This window comes from Gymnogyps californianus, chromosome 10 (genome assembly GCF_018139145.2).
Source record: "Gymnogyps californianus isolate 813 chromosome 10, ASM1813914v2, whole genome shotgun sequence".
Taxonomy (NCBI): Eukaryota; Metazoa; Chordata; class Aves; order Accipitriformes; family Cathartidae; genus Gymnogyps; species Gymnogyps californianus.
Window position 1 is genome coordinate 14,961,423 of NC_059480.1, and position 17,741 is coordinate 14,979,163.

The 17,741-nt window shown below is 42.1% G+C and overlaps 1 protein-coding gene across 2 annotated transcripts; it reads left to right on the forward strand.

Moving 5' to 3' along the window:
- Positions 1-1,468: 1,468 nt before the first annotated feature.
- Positions 1,469-14,889, forward strand: PPP1R2 (protein phosphatase 1 regulatory inhibitor subunit 2). Of its 2 annotated transcripts, XM_050902438.1 has the most exons (7): positions 1,469-1,626; positions 6,353-6,460; positions 6,933-7,013; positions 7,307-7,410; positions 8,672-8,851; positions 12,034-12,084; positions 13,440-13,546. In XM_050902438.1, exons 1-6 carry the CDS (start codon positions 1,469-1,471, stop codon positions 12,036-12,038), a joined length of 636 nt encoding a protein of 211 aa, XP_050758395.1. In that variant the 3' UTR covers positions 12,039-12,084; positions 13,440-13,546. The 2 variants fall into 2 exon arrangements, with proteins under 2 accessions (XP_050758395.1, XP_050758394.1); XM_050902437.1 differs by lacking the exon at positions 12,034-12,084 and having other exon boundaries at positions 13,440-14,889.
- The last annotated feature ends 2,852 nt before the right edge of the window (positions 14,890-17,741 follow it).

Here is a 17,741-nt window from a genome sequence, read left to right on the forward strand (position 1 = left end):
TTTTGAGCAGGCTGGGGGGGGGGGCTTGGCGTGCAGGGTCTGCCCCTCCTCTGAGGCCACGGCACTGTGAGAGCAGGAATGCAATGCAACATGAGCAATCGTGTCTGAAGTTAAATGCTTTGCTCCAGGAGCCTGGAGGTCTTTCCAGCTCTCTGGGGTCGGATGTGTGGGCTTTCCCCATCGTCTGAGCCATGCCAGCAAATTTCACTGGCAGTGACCCCCATCTCCTGCTGCTTTTACTGACATGAAGAAACAACGATGTGGATGCAGAATACTGTAAATCTGCAGGAAATGTTCTACACTTACTGTAGTGGGACTCTGATCGGTGTGGGCAGCAAAATGTTTTCTTGCCCTGGGAAGGCTACAGGAGCTGGGCAGGGAGCCAGCATTTCACTAACCTTTACCAGTCAGAGGAGCCTGAGATGGGAGGGAGGCCTTGCAGGGATCAGAAACAACCGCCATGTTTAAGCCATTAGCCCCTTAAAACTTTTAAATCCTAATGCCACAGTTCCTGTGACACAAAACCAAACGCTCCACCCGCATCCTCAGGCTGTAAGGATGACGGACGGACACACCAGGCTGCTGACAGCTGCACAGTGGCTCCCAGGTGTGTTCGATTTGGGGGGCAGATCATTTCACCACCGCTTCATCAGATTCCTATTTTCCTCCTCATACGGACGGTGATGCTGCAGCCCACATCCCCTCGCAGCTGTGCTGCCAGCCCATGGCGGGGCGGCTGTGCAGGCACGGGGTGGGAACCCGCAGCCTCACAGACCCGGCCGGGAACCGGGACCTGCAGGTCCCGCTGAGAAACGGCAGCGTTTTACTCAGCAGCAGAAACCCGCCATGTCTGAGGCCGCCGGGCACCGCGCGGCCGCCGCTCGCGGTATTCCGCCGGGTCACGCGCAGTGCCAGCGCACCGCACGGCAGCCGCGGCACCGCCGCTCAGAGGGGACGCCGGGGGCACCCCGCAGCGGGCAGCAGCGGCCTTTCCCGCGAGAAACCGCGCACACGGACCCCGCGCGCCTGTCTCCGTGCGCCAGCGAACGCCCCCGGTAAAGCAGCGCCTGTGCAGCACGCCGTGCGTGCGCAAGAGCCTCACGTGCGTGCAAGAGTGCCGCGCGTGCGTAAGCCCCGCTCGCTCACGCCCGAGAGCCCCGCGTACGCGCAGGAGCCCCGAGGGTGTGCAGGAACCCCCCCGCGTGCGGCACAGCCACGCGCACGCGCCCCTGCGTCAAAGCTCCCCGCGCGCGCGCAAGGCGCCGGCAGCCCCGCCAACGGCCGACCGCGCGCGCGCACGGCGCCCCACCGCGGGCGCGCAGGCGCACAGCAAGCCGGGGAATCTGGCGGTCCGCCGGCCGCCAGGGGGCGCGGTGCCCCCCCTCCCCGCGCCGGCCGTTCTGACGCGCGGCGGGGCGGGGCCGGCCGAGGCGGCGGCGGAGGCCGGAAGCGGGCGGGCGGCGCGGCGATGGAGGCGCCCTCGGTGCCGGCCGCCTCGACGTCGGGCGCGGCGGGGCGCGGGCCCATCAAGGGCATCCTGAAGAAGGGCGGCGGCAAGCTGTCGGCGGGGGGAGCGGCTCCCGGGGCGCGGCGGGCCAGCCCGGCCCGCGACGAGGACGAGCACGGGTGAGGGCCGCGGCGAGCCCAGCCGGGGCCCCGGTGGCGGTGAGGCGGCGGCGGCGGGTCCCAGCAGGGCCTGCCCTCCGGCCCCGCTGCCTCCAGCCACCCCGCTCATCCGAGGTCTCCGCGGAGCGGGGTCTGCCCGGCGGCGTCTCCCGCTGGGGGTTCCTGGGCTGTCCCGTTTTTCAGGGGTGATGTTAAGTGGGCAGACTCGTAACGGGGTAAGCGGGTTCGTGGGTCACTCCCGTGCTGCGGCGGTCCTGGAGCAGAATTCCACGCGTCGGTGGCGGTCGGGCAGGGGAAGCACGCTGCTGAGGCTGCAGTACCGCTTGGGGCAGGGTCTGTGGTAAGGAAGGGGGTGCCGGCGCTGTGCGCCTGGGTGGAGAAAGTGAGCGCTGCCTGAATGAGGGGAACAGAGGAGGTGCTGTCGTGAGTCTTGCCAGGAGTGCAGTGTGGCAGCTGAAAGAGCTGATGTGATTCTTTGCTGTTTATGAAATATTAGCAGAAGCAGCGTTATCCTTAAATGCTCGTTCAGAAGGACAAACAGAAAGGTTTTACAGTTGCTACGAGCATAGTTTACGGTTTGGGAAATACCATGGGAGATTTACTCTCAGTCTTCTCAAAGGTAGCTTATTTCTCTCTAACCAGAAGTGTGTCCCTGGGGAGAGGACCTCTCCTGCGTTGAAACATAAGTAAGATGTAGTCTCGGTTGTGCAAGATTCATCCGTAAAGATCTCACACTTGAGAATATGCACTGGCCATGTGGTTTGTGTTTTGAATGACAAGAAAATCTTGGTTTAATTGTAACATGCTGAGTTAGTCCGCATATGCAAGAAGTGGTCTTTGGCCAGCCAGCAGCTGTCCGTGACCAGTGAGAATTCTTGCACTTTTCCTGATGTCAGCACCCAGTACACACTGCCTAATGTTGCTCTGAGACTCCATCACATTATGATGGCCAGGGTTTGACCTGAACTCTACGTTTATAAAATTGGTTTTGACGGTTTTCTTCATTTGGGACCTCGCTCAGTATTGCAAGGAGAGAAATAATGATAAAATAAAATGGACGTGCAATTATTTTTTTGTATTATGGTAATATTCCTTTCCTCTTTGCCTAGTTAAGTCATGAATATAGTCTAAAGTCAGCAAGGTAAGAATGAAAAGTTTTTGGTTTGCTGTGTTGCCTATCTTAGCTGCTCCTGCTTCCCAGGGAGAAATTACTGCAACTGAAGGAATGAGATGATGTTTTTGAAGGTGAATGTAAGTAGCAATATGCTACACGAATGTTGCAATTTTTTTTTCCTGTTCTTTAGTTTTAATATAATGTAGCACACGGTGTTTACTACCACCCCAGACATAAAGTCAGACTGGCTGTTGGTAGCCTCTATTTCATTTTCTGCTGTCTCTTTTGTACCATCTTGAAGAATGATCAGAAATTAGAGTACAAACTGATGAGCTGAGTATGTGGTATATTGGTTATAGTACACTGTAATTTCTTGCGAAGCACTTAAGTGGGCAGGAGTCCAGCTTCTATTTCCTGTTTACCATTGTGAGTCAATAAAGTCATTTAGATTAATTCTGAAATTGCCTTGCAAGTTAAAGGATATTGGCTAAACCTGGCAGGCTGCATTAGAAGATTTCCTGGAAAGATCAGTATAGGGTATTGAAAGCTGGTTTGTGTGCAGGTATTATTTTTGGTTGGCAACGCTTCATTAAATCAGTGTTATTTCTGACTTCAGTAAAATAATTTTGTACTTAAAAGAATGATAAATAGTACAGCTGTGATTTTCCTTGAAGATTAAAAATTAGTTTATAAATTCAGGTATCTGTTTTCTTCGTGCACCTCTATCAGCAGCCTCTCTGCTTATTTCTGATATTGAAATTCAGGTCTGAATACCTTTAAAAATAGCTGCAGATGAAAGAGCTCATTGTGTCAGCTGTCATCCTTTAAAGCACCATGTTCAGTAGAGCTCTCATGTATTTGCATCATTATTGACCTTGCACTGTTGTTAGGGATGGTAAAATTCTTTGGAAAGCTTCCTTAATGAAAATATGATGCAAGAGGGAAGCTTGTGAAATTGGGACGCCACTGGAACTGCATCCTAAGAGCTGAGATCATGGTTTAATGGCAGATATGTTCTTGGCATTCCTGGTATACTGTATTTTTTGCTTTAAGGCTCCTGTAAGAGCCTGTGAGCGATTTGATGCGATATTTTACAAAGTAACTAAGTAAGCGTGCGCGCGCGCGCGTGCAAGCACCTGTGTTGGAACAGGCAAGAGAAGAGTCTGCTATGCTAGGAGTGAGTGAGGTGTGAGAGGTGTTCCTTTGAGTAATACTGCTGCAGAAACTTCTTGCCTGTCAAGGTGTGGTGTCAAAATAAATGATTATGTCTGTTTAAAGATGTGAGAGAATACAAATGAGCACTTCTGAGATTTTTCAAATCTGATTTTCCTAAGGAAGATTAGATTTCCTATTTCTATATCTGAGGGGTGTCAGGAAGCATTTTCCTGTGATGGTCCTAAGCTCTATCATTAATGTTGTGCTGCTCAGGCATGCCTAAGCAGGCTAAATTGGAGACAGTCAAAGGAGGTGTGGGTTTTTAGAGCACTTAGTCACTCTCCTGTGATGGCTTTTTACATGGAGGGGTGAAATGACATGTTTGTCTGTTTGCCACTACGGATAATTTTTTTTTTCCTAGCTGAATTTTAAGTTGTGCTTTGGGAGGTGTTCCACAGCCAAGGCTTTTAGTGTTGGTATCTGAGTTTAAAGAAATGAGTGCGAAAAACTAAACCACTAAAAGCTTCCTCAGTCTTGTATTTATTAGTTACTGAATTGCTAGCTGTAGGCTGTCTAATTTCAAGAGCAGTGTATGCCAAAGAGATTCTTCTAAGGTTGCCAATATTATTAGATATTGAGTTGTGAGCCCAGGCAATAAACCTTGATGTGCTCTGGGCAAGTGCGGTGAACACAAAGCATGTGATGGGAGTTTCTCCCATCTGTCATATTTCTTCTTCAACTAAGCTCTGTCTCTTTATAGGGGCTGCGTATCATTGCCCAACTGCTATGGCTAGTAAAAATTCTCATGCGCTCACTATGTAACCGTATGATCATCTTATGTTAGTCACAGATGAACTTTAAGCAGGTGTTTAGCTGATGTTTAACTGGTGATTTTTCGACTCCTAAATAGATAGGTTTGAATAACTGGCATTCTAGACTAGAGCTCTTGCTTTGTCATCATGAAGCTCATGACTCTCCACCCTGCCAGAGCAGGCAATCTGACTCACATGTTGTCCGCTTAGGTTGCAATCCTTGTGTTGCAGTTCTAACAAAATGATTAAATAGATCTGAAGCCTCAAACATGAGAGTTTGGCATTAGTTACTATATGCTAAGGGGATTAAGCTCACTTAATTTGTATTCATTTCTGGAGTATAAGCCTGCAGCATGTAGGATTCAGCATCAACTCGGGCATCTATTTTTTTTATCCCGTTAGGTGTTTTTCCCATTGTGTTATGCAGTGCTCTCCATAAATGTAAAATTTAGTTTGTGCTTGGAATTTTGCTTTATCGGTTTTGTTTTACAGATAGCATTCTGCTCAAGGGCAGTTGTGTTACTGCGATTGGATATATTTTTCAAATTTGTTATTGGAATGGTTTGTGTTTAAATAAGAGTAGTTAAGTTAAAGTCTTCTAGCCAACTGCCTCCCCCCCAAACCAAACCCAAAAAACCAACAAAGCCCTGTGACATTTGCTTCCTTAAATAATAATTTGCAACAGGAATATGTTAATGTGTAAGGTAATATTAAATAGCGGAACTATTTTACTCTTCTAAAGTTCAGTTTCTTGGTTTAGTCTAAGGGAGAGACCGCCTTGTATGAAGCTTGCAATAACCTTTTTAGAGAAAATGTGGAACCTGGTAGTTTCTATTGATTAAACATTTCTGTGGCTTTTAGATCAGTGGAGGGGTGACTCTGGCCACAAGGCAGTTGCTTTTCTTGTGGCTCCTATATTTTGTCAGTCTGGGTGGGTTTTTGTTTCTGCAAACATATGTAAAATGGTACATTCTCTGATTAACTGAGGAAGTTCTAAATAATGTAACATCACTGGTGCCTGTCTGTGTAAAATGTGAAACTTCCTCAGCTTAATTACAACAGCGGATCAGTTCTGTTTTATGATTCCAATTTAGGATGACAAAAGCAGTATTAATAAGCAGTTTCTGCAGGGCTATTTATTTTACTGCAGGAAGTTATTTGTTGGTTGGTATTATGTAACAGTTTCATTAATAATCATAGCAGCTCACTGAGCAGAGGTGAGGTGGAAGTTACTTGGTTTTGTTGAAGTGTTGTGGGTTGTAATAAGAGGAAGAATGATTTTACAGTAACTTGTAACAAGAGCAGACAGTTAATGGGACAGTGATTGAACAAGACCAGTAGTCTCTTGAGAAAAATATACATATGTCTATGAATAAGAATACGTTTATAGATTACTGAGTTTATTTAGCTATTGCGAATTGTTAGGGAAATTAAGTTGCACTGATAATTTGTCATGACTTAACTGAAGTGTGTATAGAACAGTATTTAATAGCCATACTTTGAACATGCCTGTGTGTCGTAACAATATTCTTTGTGCTTAGTGTGTAGTAGAGGTCAAAAGACATTCTAAATATTCCTTCTGTGGTCAAACAGAACTAACTGCTTTTAGAATATAAGAAAATTTAACTTTGTTTTCTTGTTTCAGTAAAAAATCCCAGAAGTGGGATGAAATGAACATCATAGCTACGTACCACCCAGCAGGCAAAGATTATGGCTTGATGAAAATAGATGAGCCAAGTACTCCTTATCACAGGTAGGCTTGCTAAACTGCTGTCCTAAATGATGCCAGATGACACAGTAGTTTTACAGCAAAATTGGCTTTGTGGGTGATGTAGTATTTATTATAGCTGATTGCCTGACAGGCTGTGCAGGCCTACTGGATATATGCAACATATTCAGATTTACAAAGCTTCTAAATAAAGGCTTATACCTATTGAGGAGAACTGTCAAAAAGGACAAAGTCAATTTTTAGAAGGTTTATATCTAGCAGGCTTTAGGCTTTGAAAGGAATAAATAAGTCTGACTTGTATTGTTTTTATTTTTTTCAGTTAACATCTGTGTACTAGAATATAAAGTTGTCATATCAATATTTAGATTAGATTTGGAAAGTTTTTAAAGTATTAAAGAAGTCTTTTAATTGAGTGTTGTAAGGTTTTGACTGTTTTATCAAGCAAATTTTAAGCAGCAAATTATTGATAAAGGCTACTTTTTGTTTGCCCTCCAAGCATGGTAGGAGAAGATGATGAGGATGCAGTGAGTGATTCAGAATCAAATGAGCCCTTAAAAGCAGATGTGTTGAGTAAAAAGTAAGTATTGTCATAGAAAACTGACTAAATATTAATTTTCTCTTTCCTGGAGTAGTTTTCTTTATGGAAAGGTGTTGCTGGTTTCTCTAGAAGTCAGACTTTGGCTATTGTCAAATTAAGTAGTTTTCAGTGTTTGATAGGGCCACTGGTACTTAAAACCTCTTGCAGGTTGTTACTACACATAAATATGGCAAAAATAATGAACAAAGCAGTTTGGGTGTTCTGAAATTTCATGTATTTTAAACAGTGACAAACTTGCTGTTTCAGCATTTTGTATTGCCTGATTTATGTAGACTGGCAGCTGCAGCTGAAGGTAAAGGACCCAAGATTATAGCAAAGCAAGAGGAAAGCAGTGAGGAGGAGGAAGAGGATGAAGAATTAACACCTGAAGAACGAGGCAGGCATAAGTCATTTTCTTTGTTTTGGGTTTTTTTTTCGTACAAATAGTTTCAGATTTTCAGTAAGAAATATTTGGGAAGAAAAAGTACTATCAGAAAAGTGTTGTGATTTGAAAATGGAGATAAATACTCTTTGAAAGGTAAGTAAAAGATTGAACAAATATGCTGTTTGTTTCTAATCAGGACTGTTTGGTTTGGGATCTACATATAAGCAGGAATTTGCTGTTACTGGCTGCCCCCTTGTACACAAGCTTAAGGTGTGGAAATTCCTTTTAAGAAACCTAGACTTCTCAAATAAGAAGCTCTTCTGGTTTTGGGGTGAAGGAGTAGTTCTTAATCTGAACATATTTCAGGTAGACTTAACAATTCAATGAGTACCACCGCAATTAAGATGCTACTAATTGCCTGCAAACATACAGATGATATTTCTGTTGTTTTCCAAGCAACTGGTAGATGGATCCATCAGGAAATTTGTATTTATTCCGAAACAAATTGCATCTTCAACAGAGATGTGTTGTTTTAGCTTGGGCTAGAACATTTTGAGGAAACAGTCAAACAATAATACTTCTAAGGTTTCAGGCTTGCGTTATCTAGCTGTTGCTTCTCATCTTTCCTGGCCCCAACTTTAAGCATGTAACCTTACTGTTCTAAAGGAAGAAAAAACAACGTTGGGGCTGCCAATAAGCAAAGTTTAATTTAATTATAATGGGGTACTGTTAGACCTGCTAATGTTTAATATGTGGAGCAAAGTTGGGCTTCAGGCCATGAGGAAAGTGGAAAATATTTTCTTCTACATGTGGTAAATATATCTCTCACAACTGGCCTTTGGTAGCTAGCCAGGAGTCAAGTCAGACATCTGCAAAAGTTCATCTTCTATCCCACCAGTACGTCTCAATTTGTCCTTAAGTTTACTTAGAAGCAAGGCTTGCGAAACTTTGGAATTTCGTATGCTGTTACTAGATGCTTCTCTTGGTTCAGACTTGCTCTTACTTGCAGACAGGTTCTTTTAGAAGTGCTTCAGCCGTTCCAGTCCATTAATTACTAGCGTTCTCGTAAGTCAGACTAATTTAAAAGAACACTCCACTGCTTGAAGAAAATTAATTTTAATTCAGTGATTGCTTGATCATATAATCAATGGACTTTCAAGGTAGGAATAAATTTGACCTAGGATGCAGTTAGTGCCTCTCTGAAGAGGAAATAAGTGGATTTTTTTTTTTTAAAAAAGGGAAGAAATAAATATTTGCATTTGTTTGTCCACAGAGAAGAAGAAACAGTTTGAAATGAAGAGGAAAATGCACTACAATGAAGGACGAAACATCAAACTGGCAAGACAGCTCATTGCAAAAGAACTACATGGTGAAGAAGAGGATGATGATGAGGATGAAGAGATGCATGATGCTGCAGATGTAGAAACAATGAATACAGAAGCTACCGAACATGGTGAGCTACTGATTAATCAAAAAGCATGTTTAAGTACTGGTGGTCCTTTCAGCTATTGGGAAATGAATACACTCAAGTGTGAGAATGAATAGAAAGGGTACAGTATGTATGTAGCGCTCAATGTGCAACACTGCATGCTGTCTTGATAGGCAGATTTGTAGCATGGTACCAAACCCATCAGTGTTGCTAAACAGCATGTGGGCTTTTGTTTGTTGTGACATAACAGAAAAGCAAACACCTCTGCTTCATACTGTTTCCCCAGCATAACTGGCTCTTGGTAGTGACGTTGCCAGCATCCTTTTTCAAGGAAGAGTTGTCTTGTACAGAACACTTAAAGCTGTGGCCATACAGGAGAGCCTGGCCTTATGTTGTCATTCAGTTCCTGTTCTGCTCCCAAACCATCCTGTAGCCAGCAATGGGAAACTAGCATGAATGCTTCCTCCCTGTTGAGAGGAGTGTATCTAACTTCCTAAGTAAGAACTTCTGCCTGTCTTACTGTAATGTAAAACTGCTGTTAGGACTTCAGTATGCACTTGTCCTTAAGCAGTAATGTTCATTTCTATAGTATGGGATAAGACCCTCAGCTTTGCTTTTAGTGCAGCTACTGGAAGAAAGTCTGGGACTTTTAGGTGGGAGCTGTTTCTGGAACCTGCTTCAGGGCTGTCTCTTGATAGGAAACTCATAAAACTATAGAGGCTGACACCTTCTCTTTCATCTTTAAGCTTCTCTCTGGGTGAAAAGCGTAGACTGTATAATAAAAGTCTTTGATTTTTGTGGTGGCCTTCTGGTGAATAATTACAGCTGTTCACTACCCATCTCTGTGTGTAACAGCACTTCGAACAAGTTTTTGGCATTAAAAAACCAGACATCTGTTGCTCATGAGACTAGTGGCAATGAAGTCTGTAAGCCTCATTCATCTGTTGCTTGGCAAAGCTATGAGATGTTAGCACAGTCTGCAGACTTGGGAAGATGCTGCATGGGTTTAACTTGGTTCACATTTGCTTTTCACAGCTATGTGAACTAGGAACTCTTCTAAAATTAGTTTAAATTCCACACAATAAAAAGGTGATTTGCAAAGTTGCATGTTTTTAAGTTCTGCGGATTGCACATTTTAGTCCTATTATTTACTACAGGAGGACTAATGCCTTCGTAATTGCTCCGAAAGGGTCATTTGGTATGTGTCTGAGACCCATTAATGGACTGACTTCATCCAGTAACTTAACATACGCCTTATAATGGCTATTTACTAGAACTTCACTCTCCAGGGGAAAGGAGGGCTCCAATAGGCAACCTTATGACCTTTCTCCATGGCTTGAAGCTGCCATCTCTCTGCACTCTGCTGTAAAACAGAGGCAACTCCGCTCCCCAGCTGCATTCGCCAGTGGAAAGAAGGCACACCTTTGCAGCATTTTTCCATCTCTGTTGTTGAAGTTCATTCCACCTTGCCTCATAACCAGCTTCAGAGCCACAACTGGTAATTATCAATTTTAGACTGCTCATGGCCAATAGATTCCATAAATGTAATTGTTTGCCAGTTTATCAACCCATTAACTAACTGGTTCACCTCCACACCATGGCATATAGAAATACTTTCCATTAACTTGATGTAGTTCTCAATTCTTCACTTCTGTTTTGTATCATTCTGCTTAAACCTTGATGTTTCATTATCTCCTAATCTCTATCTCAACTGTCATAGCTTTTGGTCTCTGTACTTGATCAGTTCTTCTGAGGTTAAGTACTGGTCTCGCTGTTATAGCAGCTGGTGAATTGAATGCCCTCAGACTGATCATGTATGATTCTTTGTGGCAGGGTTGGTCAAAGGATGATGGAATATGGACAAAACTGTTAATAAACCTCTCTGTCTTCTGCCACTGCCCACGTTTTAAGAAATTCCTACACTGAGATGATAAATGTAGATTTACATAGCTCATATGATAGAGCAACACAGCAACATAGCTGTGTTAAAGTAATGTCAAAGTTTTACTGAAGTAACTTTTTTGAGATGACATCTCTTTATCACTCTCTCATCTGTATTGTGAGGGCACAGAAGAATCTCCTTATTCAAAAATGTTAATTAAATAGATGTTAGGGCTACCGAACGTTTCTCAAATATCTGGTTTTAACACTCGCTACTTGAGTTTTTTGCTAGTCTGTGCTTTTGGTCATGCCGTGCTTTTGGTCATGCCGTGCTTTTGGTCATGCCGTGCTTTTGGTCATGCCGTGCTTTTGGTCATGCCGTGCTTTTGGTCATGCCGTGCTTTTGGTCATGCCGTGCTTTTGGTCATGCCGTGCTTTTGGTCATATTAAGCAACTGGGTATTTAAAACAATATTTCAATTTGGTTGTTTCCTTCATGGAAGTGGATCCAAATGCTATTAATATTCTTGTTCCTGAGATTGCCCTGTTAGGACTGTAAGCATGTGGAAAGATTATTCATCTGGATAGCTTTCGAAGAGCACTTTGACTTCAAATCGTTGTATTTTAAAGTGCTTTCTTATAGAGCAGAAAAGGACGATTTTCTTTACTCAGTGTCTTGGGTGATGCAGGAGCTGATTTTTGTGATGGCTTATTTTGGCTTCTCTCTGTTAAACTGACTAACAGCTCTGACGCTTGCTTTTAACTGCAAAGGAAATGGCTGTCTTTTTCTGCATGTTGTATTGTAGCTACATTTTGATAGTTTCTTCCATTCGACTTCAGTTCTTAAGTTACGGAGACCATCTGGTGATGTGGCTACCACTCACCTATTATGTCTGAGACTGTAAATCTACCTAAGTGAGAGCTGGCATGCAGTGTCTTTTTATTCCAGTGGAATAACATGACTTCTATAGTACTGATGATCATTCCAGGTAAAGATGTGACATAAGAGGCATTTCTTACTGGTCTGTTGTGATTTTTAGGGCTCCGCTGGTTCCTGGGTTGTTTTTCAGGCAATTTGAGACCACCTTCTCACTTGGAATTTTTTTTGTCCTTGAAGATCCCTTAAAGGTTCTGTGCTTCTCTCATCCGATGTTCCTTTCTACCCTCTAATCCTGTCTGTTTTGTATTTGAGTAAACTAACAGTACTCGTTTAATCTCTACACTCTCCTTTTGAAGAAGGGGCTAAAGACTTAGGACAGGTTTTTAAGAAGGCTTCTGTCAGATACCATCAGGTCTGCTAATATGAGTTGCGCTTCTTGGTTACAGACTGAGATTTCTTGCTGATCGAAATGAAGATGGCCAGTCCAGTCAGTAATGGTGAGAACTGTTTGTATATTTTTGCCCCTGTCTTCATCATGGGCTACCAAGTGTTTTAAATGGATGGGTGATTCCTTTCTTGCCTCAAGTAGCTGTACCTTATCCTATGCATATGGATTCTAGCAGCCAAGCTTTCTGGTGGAAAAGAAAGTTGAAGTTGTAGTAGACTGCATTAGGATTGCTTGCTTCAGCAATTCAGCTTCTCTGGAATTTCTCTGGCTACTCCCTATTTACGAGTCTATGAACAACGTAAATTGACTTTGCCAGCAAAAGTGACCTTCATTCCTCTCCATAAACACTTTTCCTTTAGAAATTCTCTTTGAAATCACTGAAGGAAAGATTCCTGGTGTAGGTAGATTTAAGCATGATGATTTCAGTGCAGACCTGTCTTTACTTCTGCTACACAAAAGTATCAGCTACAAGGGTGTGATCTATAGCACTTCAATTGACAAGCAGTAAAACTATTGTTCTCTCTTTATGGTTCATTTAGCATTCATTGCTATGATAACCCTGCTCATACTGCTCATCAGCTTAGCTGTCAGCTGACTGGGTGTGCCCTTTTGGCCTTTGGTAGATACAGAATACATTGTGTTTTCTTAACCACAGTGAGCATCACCCTAAAGATGACTTAAGTGAGAAGGATGGAAGCATACACAAATTGGTTCTGCTTGTTAGCTATGCTATTCGCTTGTTAAACTGCACTTGTTACCAAGTCTAACTCATGCCCAAGCCTAACTGGCCTTTTTAAAGATTATCATCAGCTGGACGTGGTTTTCTTTGATCTTTGCTTTATGCCACTGAATTCTCAGGTGCGCATATATATATATATATATATAGCGGGCTTTTTCATATGAAAAGCACTAATGAGAAGGAGCTTTCTCTGATTTATTGCTGTTCTTTGGCTCAAAACCATGATTTTAACGACTTCTTGAAAAACACAACAGACTGTGCCTCTTCATTTATAAGCTTGTTTTGTTTTAAAGTGTCTCATGTGGAATTGAAATTTGACCTGAAAAGTACTATGCTTGCTTGTGTTTCAGGAACATCATAGGTTAGTTCTGCAAATTGATCTCTCTTAACTCCTGGGTTAAATCCTCCCAATTCCAGGGGTGGTGAGCATTCAGTGCTTGGTATGCTGTACAATGGCATTAGCCATTTCTTCAGAACGTGAGGGTGAAATAACTATTTTAGAAGCTTCTGCACTCTCAAACTAAAGCTTGTATGTTGCTAAGATGGGTTGGCAAACATTACCTTTGGAGAAGCACAGATGATTTCAGGAGGATATTTGTGTGTGTTTTTGAAAATATTCAATGAGTGTGAAGAATTATCTATTTTTTGTAACCTTTCTTATGCAGCACATGCTACTCGTGACCAGCTGGAAAGTAGAGCACACAGCATAGAAGAAATCTGTCCAGAACTGTAACTGCTTGTCAAAGACACAAATACAAACATCGCTTCATGATTTTTGCAGTTAAGGCTCTTAAATATTGAGAAGCATATCAGTTACAATGTTGTATTGCCAAGAATGTTAATTTTAGACTTGTCCATTAGGCAGAAAAAACTGTCTAATTGATTTATTCTTGTGCCTAGTATTTCATGGAGAATACTGCTTCATAATCTGTTCAACCATAATGGCGTTCCCTGTATGTATAACGCTGATTATCTTGCGTAATGTACTGTTATTCTTCATGCTTTGAAACAGACAGTATCTTTTGGTTTTTCACTATTTATTTGACAGTGTTCTAGGTGTGGTATCTCTTATGGAAAGGTTTGGGATTCAAGAGCCAAACGGTACAGCATATATCAGATTGACATGCAAGCAATTTATCAGATGTGTTAAGCAGTTTAAAAAGGGATTATTTAAGTCTTACAACTTTTTTGTAAAGCGTTGACCTGTTAATCTAGATTTCAGTACGTTATTACCTGTACTTCCCAGTCTTTAGAAGAAGAGCTGTATTATTTTTTAAGAGTGGTGTTTGGAATCAGTTGTTAGTTTCTGACTAAGGCAGTACTAACTTCTGGTGGAGGGAATGTTTTTACACTGGAAATGTGCTAACTTGAACTTTGCATTTAACTGTCATTCTCTCTTCCATCGGGACTGGATGTTTTGTGGAGCTCTCTTTGGCTTGTCACGAGAACATGGAAGTTCCCTCCAACTTTTCTCTTAAAACCACATCCACTGTCACTCTTCTGGCTCTTGTTTCAAACTTTTGGTCCTTTCCAGTTGCATGAAGAGTGCTTGTGCTACTAGCACCTGAGGAAAAACACCCAACCATGAGCAAATGCACATCAGGACTGTGAAGATGAGCTGAGTTTAGGCTCTGGCTGTTCTTTATATAAAGATGATGATGTCCTACTCATTTGGGGTTGGCAACCTGCATACTGAAAACCACTGGTCTAAATCTTCCTGTATGCACTGCAACTTACAGCAGCTGCTTTTGTAAAATGAAGGCTGTTTGGGAGAATAGAAGGGAAACTGCATAATTCAAATGCTTGTTTACAGTGTGGTTGTATAGCCCCTGTAAAGAGGGATTCTGAACCTCCAAATTGCTGTAAACAACTTCCCACTTGGTGGAATTTGACTGGTGAATGTTCCAGTATTCAGAGTAGTTCCTGGGTTTTATTACACAAATGGAGTATAGACTTAAGCTTTAGCTTGGTTATGGAATACAGTGTATATCTTAATTTTGATCTGAATTTGATATGTTGCAAAAATCCATATAATTATGGATCTATTTTAAAATGTCTTTTTGTCCACTGTATATGTGAAGTTTGAATAAAGGAATGAAAGTTATTTTACAGTTATATGCATTCTCAAGTGTGAGCTTTCATGAAATCCCAGAGAGACTGAGAGTGAATAAGGCAATAAGATGCTGTCCTTTGAAAGATTTATACAGGAATAATTAATTAGAATGGATGCATTGCCAAAGATACCTGTGAGTTGTGCTAACTGGGTGTTGTAGTGTGCTTTTCCCAACTATCTCCTTTCCTTAGTAGGTAACAGGGTTGCCAGTTGTGGGATATTTAGTCTTACGGGCCTGAATCAGGATTAATAGCATCTTTTCACAAGAAAGAGTTGAACTCTTGATTCAGTCCAGTGTGGTGATGCTAATTTTTCAATACGGAGAATGCTATTTCTTCTTGTATCAAACAAGGTCACTTCTGTAGAATAAACATGGGCAAACAGTAAGCATTTAGATACTTCTGACTCCTAAAGTCACTTGCTGTAGCTTTAAATTTGGCTCCCAAGAATAGGATGTCAAAACTGAAAGTTTGCACCCTTTACATACCAGCTTGCAGTGTTCAGACTGTTGGAATGTCTGCACCAACCTCTATTTCAAAGTGACTGGCTGACGGCCTGGTCTGCCCCAGCTAGGGCAGGTAAGTCCTACTGAGAGAGTGGCAGCACTCAGCAAAGCTCCGTTACCTTCAGACTGGAGCGTGAATGGGTCAAGATTTCACCAGTGTGTATGGGTAATGCAGATGTCTTCTGCGATGCTGTAAAACAGATTACTCGTACTTTGTGATAAGTACAAATGGGTACTTCGTACCCACAATTAAGAGAGAGTCCATCAGAAGCATCTCTTACATGAGCTAATGTCCTGTCCTCCTTCCCCCCACACTTTCTGTGTCCAAGACCTCATTTTCATTTTGGTGCTCAGTGGGGTTACTTTGTACCCTACAATGCTTGCAAAGCATTTTGTTTAACAAACAAAAAAACCCTTTGCTAACTTCCAGTAAAGACTTTTCCTGTAGTGGCTTCCAAAATCCTGGATGAAATGGGTATGTAGCTTTGAGGGAGGTACAGTATATGTAAATGCATGAAGATGGTTTTAAATGAACCTCAGAATGTATAGTAGGTCCCTTCATCAGTCCGATGATTTTGAGCTGTCTGGGTGATCTCCCTTTTTCCATGCCACCAAGCCCCCAAGTTTTAGTTAGATGCCATTTTGGAACTTGTACGGGTTTTAGTTATGGGTTTTATTAAAGGCTTTGTTCCTCCTCTTCATTCTCTTCAGTGCTAGCAAAAATTCTGTTTGTGCTTCTTCATCTCGCTCACCTGGAGTGCAACCCAATGTACCTGACACTGCTTTTAACTGAAAGGCTGGTTTACTTCATTTTATCCAGGCTTACACCTTCATGCATTTTAAAAGCTAAAATAGGCAAGTTTACTTTGCAGTAACTACAGATACTCTATATAGCTTTTTTTACAAAGGGATGTCTGATTTCCTTCTATTCTGGAAATATCAATTATAGTTCCCTGCTGAATGGGGACAAGAGAAGAAATCCTTTTTCTCTTTTTACATTTGATAGGGACTTAGCTTGCATGCCCATCTTAATCTTGGGGTGCATATGGTAAAGGCTCATTTGTACAGTAGAGAGTGGTGTAAAGAGGAAACAAAAGACATGTAGCCCTTACTAATGTGGACATTGAGCTCCACAGCATCATAATTGTGAAGCTTGTTGCACAGGTTTAAGTCCTCAAGCTGCATCCTGTTTAGAGAAAATACTTTCAGTATGCTTCCAATAGGAAGATCATTTGCAAATAAGAGCCTTAACTCTGTCTTTAAAGTTTTTTCCTGTCCTTAAAGTTTCTTTCACAGAGTTGTACACAGTTCATGGAAACTGCAAATATTTTTTCCACAGCTTGCTCTCTTGTGTTAAACTTGTGTATCTTACCACAACTCTTTGTTTCTGTAACATGCTTTTTGTGGTGTTTATTATGATACCACCTCACAAATGTAATTATTCTGTTTGAAACCAGTGTTAAGTGTCACAATGTAAATAAACCCATTGTTTTCATTACTGCCTTATGGCAGTAATACTAGATGTATTGGTTTGACTTCTTGGAGCTTTTTAAAAGAAACTGGCAGCTACTGTGAAGTTTGCAGGTGTGTTCATAGATGAATACTTAAACCAATATTGCAATTTCCTCATCACTGCAAATGAGAAAGTACTCTTTAGTGTAACTTTGATATACATCAGTTTGTACACACTTTCAGATGTTGTGGCTGCTTGGCTACCTAGATGTGAGGGTAGATCTGGGAACCTGAATCATGAATTTAAGACAGCAGCACCACAGAAAAGGTTGCATTTTTCAAGGTAATTTTCGTTTTGTGTTGGATTAAAGCAAGACTGGTCTGTCTCTTCATGGTCAGCATTGAGTAATCACTCACTAGCATTGAGTAATGGAAAATGACTAACACCGACTACTCCTTAGGAGGTAAAACTGTACTCCAAAAAAAAGAGCTGGGCTCTCTTTTCAATTGCACACTTTAGTCGAAAAGTGGATTTCACAACATAAATGCAGCTTAAGTGACACACAAATTTCTTAATTTGCTGCTTTTTCTATGTGGGTGTGATGGATGCACTCGATTCCTTAACCAAACTAGCGTTAGTTTGGTTAGTTTTGGTGAGGGACAGCTCACAAAAATATACAGTTGTTGCATCTGTATAACTCGTAGTTTGGATCTGACTTAACCAAAAAGCTTCCCTTTGCTTCTGTGAGAGGACACCTTAACCTAGGGAGGGACAGTAAGGCATTCAACTTCTTGGAAAGGAAAGAAGTCTTGTGTTCCCCTCCATCCTTCCATGTTGACTGTTTCTTCTTGTGAGACCAAAAGGAAGTCAGGGGAGAGAGAACGGGTAGGATAAGA

Coding starts and splice junctions, on each gene's coding strand:
- PPP1R2 (XM_050902437.1), top strand. CDS start 1,469: ATGGAGGCGCCCTCGGTGCCGGCCGCCTCGACGTCGGGCGCGGCGGGG. Junction 7,014..7,306: donor GCAGATGTGTTGAGTAAAAA/GTAAGTATTGTC, acceptor TGATTTATGTAG/ACTGGCAGCTGCAGCTGAAG. Junction 7,411..8,671: donor ATTAACACCTGAAGAACGAG/GCAGGCATAAGT, acceptor GTTTGTCCACAG/AGAAGAAGAAACAGTTTGAA.